Raw genomic sequence first — 16298 nt, forward strand, 5'->3', positions numbered from 1 at the left:
ACTTACCTTCATATATTCCTGAAGAGCTTCATAAATGGCATCGCATACCTCAGGTATAAAGTTGGGAATTGCAGGCCTTGACACACAAAATAATCTCTGCAAAGTTCTGTAACTGTTTCCTGTTGCTAAATAAGCCAATGTGATCTCTAATTTTATCCTGGGTGGAATAGCAGCCCTCATTATGGTATCACTTTTAGTAATTTTAGAGGAAATTTTATTTAGCAAATTGTCAAATCGTTCTTTGGTCATCCTCATACAATGTCTATATTCCAAAAGATCTTCATTAGCAAGTTCTCTCAGCAAAGTAGAAGCACCATGAGTTTCTCTTCGACCCAGCCAATTTCGTACCCAACAACGCTTTTCATGATTTTCGTTAATTTCGTCACTAATTATATCTGATATTTTACCACATATATCCAAAATACATTTCTTCACAAAACGAGAACTAAACCAAATTACTAAAATGTGTGTAAATAGAAATACATAATTTTTTAGTTACTTGCTTAAGCTACTTGATACGTGTAAATTCGGCTTTAGGCTACACTAAACAGAACTTGGTTTTACTTTCCATGTGTAAACGCCGACGGTAGCGGCATCTAGCAGATTTATTAAGAGGTTTTTCTGTTGATAATGGAGGTGACGGTTAAAGTAGGTACAAACATTTAAACAGTAAAATCGTGAAAATGTTTAAACATTTTAATTATTGATTGATATAAACATGAGTAGAAGTATATGATAATTGTGGTATATTTATTTTTTAATTGTTTTTTTTTCTGGATTTAGTGATTTATTACCATTAATTCTTAATTATAATTGAACTTTAAAAAAAAAATTATATTTAGTTCGCGAGAAATCGTTGGGGATAGCAAAGTTGCCCTTTTTTTGATAATGGCCTATTTACTGTATGATTTATATTGTAATATTTTGTTTTTTGGGAAAATAAGAATATTTAAATTTGAACTTGTGCTCTTAAAACTTCCCCGATTTCTGGCCCTTTCCATTTGTCGCTTACTGAAAATCGTTTGGAAATTAAGGAAAATCGAATACTGAATTTTTTTGCCACATTTTCGCCTTAATGTCGGTGATCTAAAATTGATAATACGATAAAAAAAGTGATGTTAATCCAATTTTTCGAAATTAAAAATTTGCGGCTCTTGTTCCGGTATCAGTTTCATGATGAAATTTGGAAGCCAAAAACAAGTGGCAGCATTCAAAATAGTGCAAATATCAAACAGCGTGGCCAAATTAGAGTTCTATAGCTCTAAAAAAAACGCCATTTATATTCTTAATTCTTAAATCAAAAATAAATATCGTCTTGTAGTCTTTATTGCATTTAAACATCATAACAATGTTATACTCTTATAGGGTCGATTGAATATTATCCGTTTCACATTCCTTTTTTATTCGCAGTGCGGGAATTATTTATTGTCAAAATATGATGACCGTTAACGAATTAACAAAACAAAAAAAAGTCGGTTTACGAAAACAAAAAAAAAACATAACAAACAATTAAACTGTTATAATTTGTACACAAAAAAAACAAATTTCTTAAATAGACTAAAGACCAACCAAAGAAAAATGTGGATCTATAAAAATATATTACTTTAGAACCTTTAATGGATACTTATTTTAATTACATAAACATAAAAAATATGTACACGATCACATCTAAATATTACTAGTGAAAACTTAGGGTTTGCTTGCTTTTTTCTGGTGTGTTGGTACGTACCCTCAATTTTAGGCCAGACAGCTCGTTTAAAAATAAAACACATTTTCCAAAATGACATATAAAACTTACCATTTAAATTGTCAAACTGACTTTAAAACAACCTCGTTTTTGTTGAAATGAGTCTACCCTTAACACACGCATACCGACAAAAATAACAATCTAGCCAATATGCATAAATAATTGCCTAAAATAACCACTACATGTATCACCATCTGATAAGGTCTCTATATTCATCGTTTACGGACACCCTCTTGATTGTTTCATACCCTAAAATTATACTAAAACTAAAGGTGGCCGATTGTACTAATCTGGCACTGAGGCCTTTGGTGAACATCCTAAAGCGTTCCTCGCGCCACAAGTCCCAGAATACGAGCCGCATCGACTCTATCCGTTGAACCTGTAGACGGGCTCTCACTATATCGAGAGGGTTCGTGATTATTGTTGTGGTAAAACCGCCCATCGTTCCGGCAATCGTTTGGATGAATAAGTGGGAAACCCAGGATGGGATTATTTTAAAGAGTTCATCTGTAAAAGAATATTAATTTATTTATTTCTTCATGATTAAAACCCATTTATTTTCTATTAAAAGAACACCCTAATATACAATATAAAGAAGTTAGCCGCTGTTGGGTACTAGGTCTGGAGCAAGTTATCTGGACTTCTAGAGGACCTTGTAAATTGAAAAATTATTTTTGCGAAAGCTTCCATCGAAAGGATATAATAAATATGAAGCCTGCAGTAACAAATGTTTTGGGTAAAAATTGCGATATTATTGAGACAAAAATGAGAAACCCACAAATTCAAATACATGGTTGTAAGAAAGGCTGCAGTGAAAAAGATATGGAGTCCACGATGAAAAAAACAAAATCCCTTTATATGAGATGAATATTTTAAAGTGACATACATTAGAGCCTTACAAACTAAAAGAGAAAAAATGGTGTATGCCAAATGTTTGCCTAGACTGATTCATATATTTATGGAAAAATAGTAAAATCCATATGGATTGGAAAAGATTACTGGTATTAAGAATAAAAGCTTACTAAAATATTAGAAGTGCCATTAATACAATCACAAATATGACTGTCCCAACAAGCTGGTCTGTTGTAACTGTTCTGGAGAACATGCCACTAAAGACTACAGATCTGAGTCAAGGACCTCAGTGTAATAGATGTATATGACTTTGTCTAGCTAAGGAAAGGTACAGCACGTGTTGTTCGGCTTGGTTGCGCAGTAAATTTGTTTACGCCGCTGCCAAAGCAACGGTATCGATCGCCCCGATTTGCATATAATCAGTGCCGTTGCGTTAATTCTTATATTTGTGTTCTGTGCCCTTAAATTCAATTAAATAAAATTAAAAAAGGCGCGCTACTGTCGCTAATCGAGCGTTATTAGGGGACAAAACGTGGCGCAGCTTTGAAACAGATGTACCTTTCCTTAGCTAGACAAACACTATATCCAACAAAAAATTGATGAAGAATGCCCTATATTCAAGTATCATTTGAACAGTGCAAAATCAAGAATTAACTATCGCTGTTCCTGCAAGTGACTTACTTGAGACTCTTCCTCAGTCAATGAATTCTTGCCTTAAAATTAGCCCAGATGTATTAATAAATAGGGTAAATATAGATAACATCGCCAATTCTTTGAAAGATATAAAAAAAGAGAAACGGTCATAGGTACTTGGTCATAGGTCTTGGACCTCCAGAAGGCATTCGTCACATTCGGCACACCCAATTCTCCTATCACGCTTAGAGGAAGAAAACAATGGTTAAGCATTTCAGGAGAAAACAGTAAACATCAAACGGTTGAAATCGGGGTGTCACAAGGAACCGTCCTCTCTACACTACTATTTAATGTGTATATAAACGGTATAATGTCAGTGGTGAAGGAAGCTGAAGTTTACTGCTTTGCTAATGATACGGTAATAATAGTCAGTGGTAAAATCTGGAAAGAAGCAACTTGATGTGCTGAGATTGCAATACAATAAAAGAATGCTTGGACTATAGCTTGCTTACACTAAATATTGATAAAACTAAATTTCTAACATTTTCTTTGTTGAATAAGAGCACACCGAATATACCGACACTTAAAATACACCAAGCAAATTGTAATTTTGGCCTCTTATGTAAATATAATGATAAAATTAAAAAGACAGAATGTATCAAATACCTAGGAGTTTACTTAGATGAAACTTTTTCTTGGAAAACACAAATATGTAACAGATAAAGTAAGAAAGCTTATTTTTAAATTTTATGAAGTGAGAAATATTTTATCATTGCAAACATTAAAATCAGTTTATTTTGCCTTAATTGAATCAATTTTAATATGGTTTGGTTGTCTTGGGAAGTGCCGGTAGCACTGTTTTATCTAAATTTAAAATAACACAGAAAGGGATAATTAAAATTATGATTTTTAAAAACAGAAGATACCTTACAGAACTTGTCTTCAAGGAAAGCGACATGCTTTCACTTGAACAACTTCATATTAAGGCAACTATAAGGTTAATGCTTAAATCATCATTTTATAAAAAACAAATTGATGATGGGCTAAATACCAGAATGGCTGCACAAAATCTTATAATCTTACAAAATCCTAAACATACCCTATGTCAGAAACACATATACTATGTAGGACCTAAGCTCTATAATAAGTCCATACTATAAGGTAAAAAAAGACATAAATAGGTGGATAATAGAAAATAAAATAGAAATTTCCTATCTCATTTAATTTACAATGATTTAGATTTTAGAATAATACTTAATATAAGTATAATTTTTTTTTGCCGGGAACATTGGTAATAAATAATAATATTGTTAAATGAGGAATGGATATATATACAAGGTGGTCCAGTTTAAATGTCATTAATTTTAATACGTGATAGAGAATTTAAAAAGAAATAGACTTTCATTATAAAATTTTTCTCAGAAATTACGAATAACAAAGATACAGGGTGTTAAAGTTAAGAATAATTATTTGTTTACTTATCATTAATATATATTATGTTTAAATATATTATGTAATAAGTAATGTTAGCCTGTAAGAGATTACTACACATAATTGTATTGTAATTTTCATAGTATAACAGCCAAGTTGTTAGTGATTATGTCAAAATAGGGTTTTGCGCCTAAATCAGGAATAAATCACCTTTTTATATTCATATATTTTTGTTTTTAAAAAACTTACTTAAATTTTAAATTGCATTTATGTTAGTGTCAAATGCATAGACTTCATCATTTCTTGTAAATCCCTGCCTGTAAGAAAATGTATGTCTAAATTATTACACTATAAGATATATACGTGTTTTCTTGACCATCATGCTATATTTATAGCATTTCTCTTTCTCTCTCTCTCTGTCTGTAGCTTTTACAACCCCGGGTAGGTCTTCACTGACTTTACGATTTGCCTCCATTAGTTGCAGTCCATCATATGCTGTTTTGCATATTAAAGGATATTTAAGGTTCATAAGTCTGCCGAAAGGTTATCCCTCCAGCTCAATTTGGGTCTTCTTTTAATGTGTCCGACTCGTCTTAGCTTTAACCGTTTTGACGAATATCTAGTTGAGTTTTGGTCTTTCACTGGCCCATATACAGGGTGTTTCACTTTTTTATAGCAGGACTTTTAACAGTATTTAGAAAAATTAATTTTAAGGTAGGTTTCTCATATAAATATTGATCGTCAAACTTTTTGTTTCTGAGATACAGGGCGTCAAAGTTTCCCAAAAAAAAAAGTTTTTATTTTTTAATATCCGAACTATCAAAGATATTGAAATCAAAATTGGTATAAACAATTCTAGGATGAAGGGTCATAATCGTAAATAATGTCATGTTTCTACGTTGGCCAGTGGCGGAGATATGACTAATTAATAATGTTAATGTGACTAAAAAAGTAGCACGCCACTGGATTAAGTCGATTAAACGATCATTTCTAAATAGTGCATTTAATTGTAAACAAAAATGCCCTCTTGATATTTTTTCGTATCTGACTCCGTTTTCTCCTCAAATTGGGTTGTAAAAATCACTTAAGATTTGAAGATAAATTTATTTCAACCGTCTAATAAATCGCAACATAGAACAATACCACAAATACTTATAACTTATTTATAACAAACAACAGATTACAAGAACACAACAAACAATTAACAAATTCAAAGAAGGTGTTCGAAATGTGAACCATTTTCTGCAATACATAATTCACATCGACGAATAACCGAACGTGAAATGTTATTTAAAAATGGTACTATTTCATTACAAGCAATCCTAATTCTATTTATAAGGTCATCCCTTGTTGGAACAGGTGTCGCATACACTCTTTCTTTTAAAAATCCCCATACTGAAAAGTCTAAGGGGTTTAAGTCTGGGGATCGTGGAGGCCACGCTACTGGCCCTCCACGACCCATCCACCTTTCTGGATAATGGGTATCCAACCAGTTTCGCACAATTCTCCCATAATGCGCAGGACAACCGTCAAGCTGGAACCAACTCCGTCTCCTTAAATTTAAAGGAATATCTTCCCACATATTCGCTCACAAAAAGACTGTATTTCATACGCAGATAGTATAGCTAAATATCTTAAAATAAAAAAGTTTCTCGCTTACTGAAAATAGCTATGCCGAAAATGTTGATATTAAATATTTTTCTAGTTTTACAAAAAAACTAAGTTTTTCACACTAACAAAAATACCGCAATTATTTTCGCTAACATTTTTTTTATTGAGGAAAAAAAAAGTAAGTTGATATCTTAATTAGTTCCCGAGATATCGCGAAGTATGTTTAAAAAAGTATTAAAAATCTTTTTGACAGATTTTTGACAAATTTCGCCATAAAAAATGTTGTCCCTGCTAAAAAATGTTGTAATTGCCGATTCCAGGTAGCCAGGGACTTACTCTATCATTTTGTAAAGACCACATGTGGTTGTACCTCCAAAAATTTTTTTTAAACATTTTTGCACCTTTTTCAGTGCACTAATTATTTTCTGTAGTGTAAAGTAACAGCGATTCCAGTGTATTCTCATGTTACTTTCCTCTGTCATGTTATTATTTGCTGTTATTATTCTCCCAAATATTGCTCCACTCGCTCGAAATAATGTGTATCTATGAATAGATTTTGCCCAATTTGATCTCGCCGACTGGTTCTCATCGTTGCCATATATTTAGTTTTAACTTACTAATTTTTAAACCGACTTCTTTTTTAACATTTTCTAGTTTAAAGAAATCTTCTTTTATGTCTATGGTTGTCTTTCCTATTATTTCTATATCGTCCGCAAAGGCTAGAATAAGTCGGAGCCTAGATCCCTGAATAGAACTGTACCAGTGTTTACTGTTCTGATGACTGTTTCCAATACTACGTTAAAGAGCAAGCGCGACAAGGCATCACCCTGTTTATGCGAAAAGACGTTGAATATGGAGATATTTGATATCATCGGATGTTAAAAACTTATTTCCAAGCATTCTACGAGATGATTGCTTTTAGTTAAAATATGCTCTTGGGGTAACCTGCCCGTTGTAGTTGAAAACTTACTTTAATTACTTTCTATTGTTTTGAACAAAACTTCTGTCAATTCTAACTAATTTTTTAAACTAAAAAGATGGCTAGTCATAAAGTCTTGTTTACCACCTTCTTTAAGTGAACTTTTTATGGACAAATTAACCTCAAAATTAAAATCTTTAATTTAATTTTAACAACGATAGATACGTCGATGACATTTGTATATTGTGCGCTGGAAATTATTTGAATTTGGATGAATTTTTTAACTTTGATAATGTCCTTCACCAAAAAAATCAATTTACTTTGGAAAACCTTTTTCTTGGCCCTTGGCAATATCTTAATCTTACAAACAATTGAAAAAGCAGAAGCCCTGAACAATTGTTTGTAGCCTCCCTAAATTTAAACAAAACAAAAGTAAAAAACTCCAAGTCAGGGTCTCATTAAACATAATATGTATATATAATTTCTTAAAAAGCTACACGTGTTTCACTCCTATCGGAGCATCATCAGGCCTAGACATACACCTACACAGATGACATTACAACAGTTGAGCTTACACAGCTAACTTATCAGGCAATGAGCAGGAAATTGGACAGCGCGAGTATGTAAATATGACTCTCGCGTAACCATTGCTGCTGCTACTGCCGGTGCCAAACATTCCCTTCGGTGGAGGTCTTTAGGATGAAAATTATTAGAATTTAAAAACTTTTTAACTTTGCTTGACTATAAAAACTTTCCAATACCCAAAACGCGAAGCGCTCGGTCCGCGACTATTTACGCATCTTCCTATTATTGCTCATGACAGCATGTAAATGTCGGCCTTTTAACATTCAGCGACTGCTACTCTCGCTGCCTTATCTAGATAATTGAAAGATGCCCTGGCAAATTTTCCACGGCTTTTATTTGCAATGGCAGCACGATTAATACATTTACATACTCCTATAGGCTACCTGGAAGTGGGTAGAAATATCAAAAATGGTACAGCTCTTGGACACGAAAGCTTATAGCACAGGGAAATATAAAAGATCTGGTTCAGTTGAGAATTATCTGATTTATTCAAATTTGCGCAGAGAATCAAAATATCATATTGACCTGTCTTATGCTAAATTCATCTCCAACAGAACACAAATCCAACTAATATCAAACAATTTTGGATACACATAAACTGTCTCAAGGTACTGACGCTGGTATTCCCGCCGTAATGTATCATGTTCAAGCATGCTGCTCAGATCATTCTGCAAGTACTATGGATGAGGTCATTAACATATGCCTATGCTATGCCAGCAGGCTCTTCGCTCATCACTTTACAGAGAAAGAGATTCAAGAACACTAGGAATTGTAAGTAAGAATCGACGAAATTCTACCTGTATTCTTAAAGGGCTGCCTAAAATCAGTTTCTCTACCAGTATGTAAGATATTCCAGGCAATAGTTAATGACACCGTTCTCCTTCTTGGTGGAAAAAATCTACACTCTTGCCAGTTTTTGGCAAAAATTGAGAAGGGCTGTCAGGTAAACTCTCTCTACAAAAGACTTCAATAATGTCAAGCAAGGTCTCCTCTTGAGAAAGCTATCCGCAACTGGCGTTGGTGGTTCTTTTTACCGCTGGATATATTTATGCGACCGCACTCAATTTATTTTTATTGGAGGAACGGTCTCTAGTGTGGTGAGAGTCAGTTCTGGTGTTCTCCAGGATTCGCACATTGGGCCTATACTGTTTTTACTCTTAATTAATGATGCTGTTGGTTGTTTTAAGCACAGTTGTTGCTTGCTGTGCGCATTTGACCTGAAATTCTTCAGTGCAGCTACTACAGACACAAACTTGCAGAGAGACTTTGGACTGTTTTATCACTTGGTGTGACAAGAACTACCTTACATTGAATGTCTCCAAGTGTAAGCACATGAGATTCTTTAAGTGTAATGATCATCTAAGTAACACTTACTTCATAAAAAACTCACTTGTGAAACTTGTGTGGATCAAATTAATGACTAGGGAGTCATCATTGACAAAGATCTCAACTTTAACCTGCACTTGGATAATATTAGATGCAACCACCTAGAATGCTGGGATTCATAAAAAGGTTTAAGTCTAATACAAGATCTTTAACATGCCTTCATAATGCCTTAGTAAGAAGCATTCTTGAATATTGTAGCGTTATTTGGTTAGGCCCAGTGTATGCCTGTAATATAGAAAGGATTGAGACAGTGGAGAGGAAAATTTACCATAATATCTGCTTTTCAAATATTCTTTCCCAGTCCAAGATATTGCATATGGGACTGTTATTATGTGGAATGCAGTCTTTGGAACAGTCTTTAACAACTCGTCAATAATCTAATATTTGCTATAATTGTCCGAAATACCATTACATTAAACCTTGTTGTTGCAGTAGTTGTGCTTTGATTAGGGATTTGTATTTGGTTGATTTAATTTGTAGTTTAGTGATTAGGAAAGGTTGGTTGGGCAATTAATTTTATGTTACAAAATATATTTGCATTTTCCACTATCTAGAAAATTCAGCAGTCTTTAATTTTATTGAACAAGTCCATTTTAGAAGTGAAGTGAATACTTAATAAGGAAAATACACTCTTAGAAGAAAGTCTTTTCTCCACAAAATAACATGCCAATCTCATTTTAACAGTGACTTATTTTAATGGGATAATTCATCATCATGGTAACACTTAAAAATATTTCGCTTATTAGAACATGATGAATCTAAAGGCCTTAATTTAAAATGTTTCTGCCACAATGTGTAACTACTAAGTTTTAAATTAAACTTTCTTTACTACTTTAATATACTTATGATAAAATGATTTCAGTACCATACATTTTTTTACTAAGTTAAAGGTGCCAATTTTGTGATTTTATTAAATCTTTTCACAAGTATTTACCTTGATAGAAATGGTAAAATCCCCACCATAGAGCTGAATTAGGAACATAAGCTGCCAAACTGGCCCAGTAGCCTCTATAAAAGCCACTGATACCATCCATCTTAAAAATTTGTCTGGTTAACTCCGCAGTTATAGCCACTTTACTTCTACCAGGAGATAAGTTTATTCCTAGAGGGTTAAATGCTACCTATAAATGCGAATTGTATTGACAGAATTCAACATGATGTGTACCACTTATACATTTTGTTTACTCTTTGTGACAGTTCCTATCATCATGAGGTGCTGACTTAAAACGTCAAAAGGTACAATAATAGTCTGCCCGACAAGAGATGCACAACCACCAGCAACCAGCGCTCTGAGCCTTGAATCTACATGTTTTTGTGCTAAGAGATGCCTAACGCCTTCATATGTTGAGATATAAAATACACCTGTAAAAATGTATAGTAATGTAGGATAGTATTTTTTTTTATAATTAAAATAACATAATCGGTTAGTGTAGGCTTTTCTTTATCTTTATATTCTAAAAGTATTTTTTCTTTCAAAATGATGATGTGATATATAATTTGCGCTCGTTAAAACAATATTTAAGGTTCTCAGAAAATTGATACTGCCGAACCGAATCTGTGGAAACTGGACTCAAAAACCCGTTTGATTTCTGTTAACGGTACGACGGCGATTAAAGGGGAATAATAAAAAAGCTGACTCAGTACTTAATACGTATTAAAAAATGAGGGCACAAAAAAAAGGCAGTCAGTCGAAGTCTTTGAAGAGTAAAAGTCGATCTAATCTGCCGGTTTAAGACGTAAAGTCGCGGGATCACCAAAAAAGACGGTTTTGGTGCCGTGCAAGAGCTTTATAATTATAACGGGAGAAGACGGCTCCCGGTTTTATAATTTTTAGTATTTTAAAGACGAATTAAGACGTAACTAAGACGGATTTTTAAATAAATCGAAGACGTAAATATAATAAGACGCTGTCGTGTAGTGTGAAGTTAATTAAGCGGGTTTTATGTAAAACAAGTTTTATCATCACACTTTATTATTCATGTTATTAACTCTACTTGATTCACTTATTTATTAAACTTTTTCTTTTGTTGTTCTGCCATCCAGACTTTTATTTCCTAAAAGAACCCAATAATATCTCTAGCGATAAAGAAAAAACCTACAGTAATCAATTAGAATTTATAATTAAATCAAAAATAATTACCACTAACTATTTGGACAGAGGATATCCAAAAACCTCTATAGAGCCCCGAAACACCCTCATGCCTATATATCTTTGCATAGGCATCTAGCATACCTAAAAAATTATTACAGTTGAAATTACATCATACAATAGCTTTTACACACAAGGCTTAGCAGTCATATGGTGATGGCACAATTGTTGTTTAAGTAAAAGAGTAAAAGAGTAATTTAAAATCAGCTCCTCAAACTGAAGTATTGCTTTAATTCTTCAGTCTGAGTTCAATTGAATTCAAGTCACAATATTTATAAATATAATTTCATTATGTTTCTCAGGAAGTCGATTTTAAGAAGTGAGTCTTTGGTATTGAGAATTGCTTTGGTATATAAAAGTTACCATAGGGTAACATATTAGTGGTCGTGTTAAGGAATTGTTTCTATGTACTGCCGAACAAAGACCTTCATTTATGTTGGCTAATACACAAATTGATATTAACTAAACAACCCCATTAAGGGTGATAAATTCTTGGACCTAGCCAAGGCTTTTGATACAGTGCAACATCAAAAATTGCTTGATGTGCTTGAACTGAATGGTATCAGAGGTCTTGCCTATGAAATATTTAAAGATTACTTCACAGGAAGAAAACAAAGACTACGGATGAACAATATATTTGTTGACACACTTATTATGAACTTATTATGACATTGCTTGAATCAATAATTAGAAGATTAGACAATAATTAGAATCAAAAATTACATATTGAGGATCATAGGAAGGATAGATTTTTTCCACTAAACTTATATTTTCACAACTCAATTTTAAATGTGCATCTACTTTATATTCATGCTACTGTCATGTTTTAGTATAAAAATCCTCAATTTAAAATACAAAAAAGACAAAAAAGAAATCTAAATGTATCACTTCAACATATAAACAGCAAGTCAAAGATTTCCAACTTATATAGGATCAAAAGTAATGAATATCCTTGTAACTTTAATTAGAAATATCAAAAACCATAAAATATTTTCAATTAAGATTAAACAGTTTTTAAAAATGTAGAATATTATTGTCACTGTTGTAGATGCAGCTATCATATCATATAGTTTGTATATAAATAATTTTGTTTTTTGTATAAGCAGCATATAAGTGATTTCTATTAATTAATAAGTTATATTTGTATAAATAGATATATAGAATAATTTTCTTGTACACCTGTCTTAGTACTAAATTGTAGTGACACATACAGGATGTAATTTTCCTAGATGCATGCTACTTTCCCTGTGTGTAATGTAACTTTATTTGACTACAATTATGTATGTACATTTGTAATGACAGAATTCTACGTAAATAAATAAAATTAATTTGCAGGGAGAAATACTATTTCATCTCTTCAATAAACAACATCATGCAGAACCAAATGATGTATGTAAATTTAATACAAGTATGATGCACACCTATACTAAACATTTATTAATAACACTATTTTTACAATTCAAACATAGAAATTATTTGCAAAGAGAAATAATATTTCATCTCTTTATTAAACCAGATCAAACATCGAATTGCATATGCAAATTTAATTTTCGCATGATATTTCAATGACTTAATATTAATCTAAAATCTAAGGCCTCTTTCTCGTATTATTTATTGTTTAAGTATATTGGAATAGGTGGTAGGTATTTAGTAGTTGCTCAGAGGTTTGCAATAAAATGTTATTGCAAATAAAAACCAGCTGTTCTGTAATTGTGATCAGGTAGTATGAAAATATAGTAATAACTAAAAAGTGGGAAAGAGATACACAGGTTGATAAAAAGGACTATGCAACTTTTTATTACTCTGTGCATTGCAAAAAGGTGGGTACATATCATCTAAAAGTTTTTTTTTTATATAAGCTTTAGTGTGCTATTCAAGATGATGGCATATCTTTTGTAAGTAATGCATGTAGATTTTAAGAAATAAGGCAAAAATACCCAATTCAAAATATATAGGGTGTATCACAATTAAGGATCCCCTTTTTCAATATTGTTGAATCCAGTTCTAAAAATTTGTTACTTCTTATATGTGAAAAAGTTATAAGGTATATTTATGTGCAAAATTTAAGAAGAATTAAAGATGTCAAAGAAAAGTGTGAAAAAAATTTAAATATCTTAAATTTTAAAAAATTTAATCATCTTACTATCAATGCATTTATCAGAGGAGTTTGACAGCCACAATATTACCTATTTCATACCCTTATTAAACTAATGAAGAGTAAAACCAATGCTTTGTGTAAAACCCATTCCCTGTTTTAGTAAAATATACTAATAAATATTGTACTCTGATAATAATTAGGATATTCTGGTCAATAGCGTAAATAATTACTTAAAAAAATACAGTCACAAAAATCTCAACTGAAACATGCATATTTTAATTATACAAAAAACAAAATAATACCTTTTGTTAGAGCATTTTGTCAATGTACACACTTTTTAAACTATACAGCTAAATACAAAATATATAATGCTTATATACTTTTAATTTTAAGATATAGATTTTATTTCAGTGATGTACATGATCATTACATAGGAAATAATAATATTTGCTTACTTAGTTCTAGAACAACCATTGAGTTGAGAAATCTTAGGATGCGGCATCACAGATATATCGTCGCCTTGCATACAAAGGGGCGTAACTCATAATTTGAATTTCGTCCGGAGGTTGACAAATTTGGTGTTTTCTAGCTGCTCTCAAAAGGGCGTAACTCAATATAATTTATTGCCTGCGTTATGCACGCAAACTGTTTAGGCGTATCTCATCAAGTCATTTTAAAACAGCAGACAAAAAGGCGCAAATTTTTTGAGCCCTTTCATGGTCAAAGTGAAGGGGACTCAGTCCATAGTACCATACGTACTGCCATTTTGTGTTCAGGAAATATATTTGCTCCATCTCAGTTGATTCCGATTTTTAGACTAGCTAGGGCTAAAAATCCCTATAATATAATTCCAATGAATTATTCCGATTTCATAGATTTTAAAGGCTTGTTGAAAGATTTAAGAGTTTTAAGCATACGCCAAGATGATGACAGAAACCAAATCAAGTGGACAGAAATCTTTGAAATTAAAGTTGAAAAGGAAAGTCCAGATAATATTTTTTTTAAAGTGTCTCACTGTGATGAACATTATAGAAGCCTCACATTGAAGAGAACAAACATAGATCATTTTTCCCTCGGAGAACTTAACAATGAACGACCAAAGATAACATGTCTAAAATATCAGAACCTAATTTCTTTGTGCAGTGGAGAAACTCCTGTAATTCGTGTAATTCGATCTCAGGAGCATGTGTCATTTTACAGATCTCTTCCACATGAATAAGTCCCTATTTTTATCTTTTTATGTTATAAACAGTTTAGTTTTTTTGTTAGAGTTTTTTACTTTTGGTTTATTATGATATATTTTTTAAGTTAAAAAATTAACAAAAATGTTTACTTATTCTTATAAAGCTGATAGTGTTAAGGGCGTTAAGGAACCTATGTTTATTTTCTTGCAATAAGAATTTTTTTTTAAGGCCAGGCCAGGATTTCCACTTTTCATTTCTTTGAAGTACTAGGTTAATTTGAAACTTAATAAATGTTTAATTTTTCGAATAAAAATTTGATTACCATGGGTTGTTGTTATTTTGCAAAGGGCATAACTTTTTTAAAACAATTCGATTACAGCACACAAAAAGGCGTATCTCAATCTTTTTTTGATTTTTGGAAAAACTGGAAAACTTATCTAAAATTGTTCTAATCATAGATGCCCACATGAGCACAAAATTTAAGCCGCAAATTCCAAACCGTTTTCTCACAGCTAGAGTTTCTCTTGAGCCAACATCTTAAAATGCTTTTCCTGTAAAATACAAATATTTCAGATACACCCCTATGTGTGCAAGGCAACGATATAATAATTCACCAAATGAAATAAAATAAGAAATTAACTATAATACATTCATCAAAAAACTAAAGCTTAAGCTTGCAAACAGAGCAGAATTGTATTAGAGTGCTACACAGAATGTAAATTAGGTTTAAAAACTGTGGTTGTTGTGAGTTATTATTGTTTTTACATAATTTTGTAATTTGTTTATTGACTAAAAATATTGGTTCAAATGAAAGGCTGGATATATACATATTATTACTTAATAAATAAAGTGTTTTCAAACAAATAATATCCACATTATTTATAAGAATGATTTGTTTCATTTTTAAACTAATTCAACATTATCATCATAACAAAAATGATCCATTTTGTCCATTTCAGAAAATGACAATAACTTTTTTGCAAATTTATTACATGATTAGGCTACACTAAATAAACATTGACCCTAAATAAAACAGCTAGTCAGTTAAAGTCAGATAAAGTTTAGCTACACTTTAAAGTGCTAAGATAAGATTTATTATACTTTCAAGGATTTAATCCTATGCAATGATGAAACACCATATGACTATTAAAATTTAGGAAGAGCAGAGGGGCTTACCACTATACATGTCATTGTGTTTTTGCACCTGTAACCGGGTCTTAATCAAAGTCAAAGGATACAAAGCACACCGAACACTAAACGAGCTAAGCATAGATAGGGGAAAGAATTTCGTCTTATCCATCATGTGCCATTCTATGGTCTTAATGAATTCCTGTCCATCTTGCACTTCCACTGGGATAAAATCCATTTTTGTTGTATGTTTGGGAGAAATTCTAATGGATAATGGGTCGACTTTTCATGATAAGTGTGAACCATAAAGTAGGGTTATGATTATTCCTTTTCTATTTAACCATCTTTAATATGAAATAACAAGTGAGAATTCTGGAAGAATATTAGTTTTTAGTTAAGTTAGAATAGCAATTAAGAGAGATCAAACCTGTTAGTGAGATTAAAATAACATAAAATTGAACTATAAACTTAACATTTTTTATATGTGCATATCCGAATAATTTGACAATGGCAGTTGAAGTAGTCATTGTTAAGATCAGCTGACTTCTGCTTCTTGCTGTAATTGTGGTGTTTGC

At 31.9% G+C, this 16298-nt stretch overlaps 1 protein-coding gene across 1 annotated transcript; it reads right to left on the reverse strand.

The window, feature by feature from the left end:
• Window positions 1-1504: 1504 nt before the first annotated feature.
• Window positions 1505-16298, reverse strand: LOC126745808 (solute carrier family 25 member 44). The gene is made up of 6 exons (XM_050453817.1): window positions 16151-16298; window positions 15772-16095; window positions 11305-11397; window positions 10339-10526; window positions 10099-10285; window positions 1505-2254 (listed from the first exon to the last, which is right to left on the reverse strand). Exons 2-6 carry the CDS (start codon window positions 15959-15961, stop codon window positions 1935-1937), a joined length of 978 nt encoding a protein of 325 aa, XP_050309774.1. The 5' UTR covers window positions 15962-16095; window positions 16151-16298; the 3' UTR covers window positions 1505-1934.

Source organism: Anthonomus grandis, chromosome 16, assembly GCF_022605725.1.
Source record: "Anthonomus grandis grandis chromosome 16, icAntGran1.3, whole genome shotgun sequence".
Taxonomy (NCBI): Eukaryota; Metazoa; Arthropoda; class Insecta; order Coleoptera; family Curculionidae; genus Anthonomus; species Anthonomus grandis.

Coding starts and splice junctions, on each gene's coding strand:
- LOC126745808 (XM_050453817.1), bottom strand. CDS start 15,961: ATGGATTTTATCCCAGTGGAAGTGCAAGATGGACAGGAATTCATTAAG. Junction 10,527..11,304: donor CTCTGTCCAAATAGTTAGTG/GTAATTATTTTT, acceptor ACATTTTTACAG/GTGTATTTTATATCTCAACA. Junction 10,286..10,338: donor TCACAAAGAGTAAACAAAAT/GTATAAGTGGTA, acceptor TCGCATTTATAG/GTAGCATTTAACCCTCTAGG.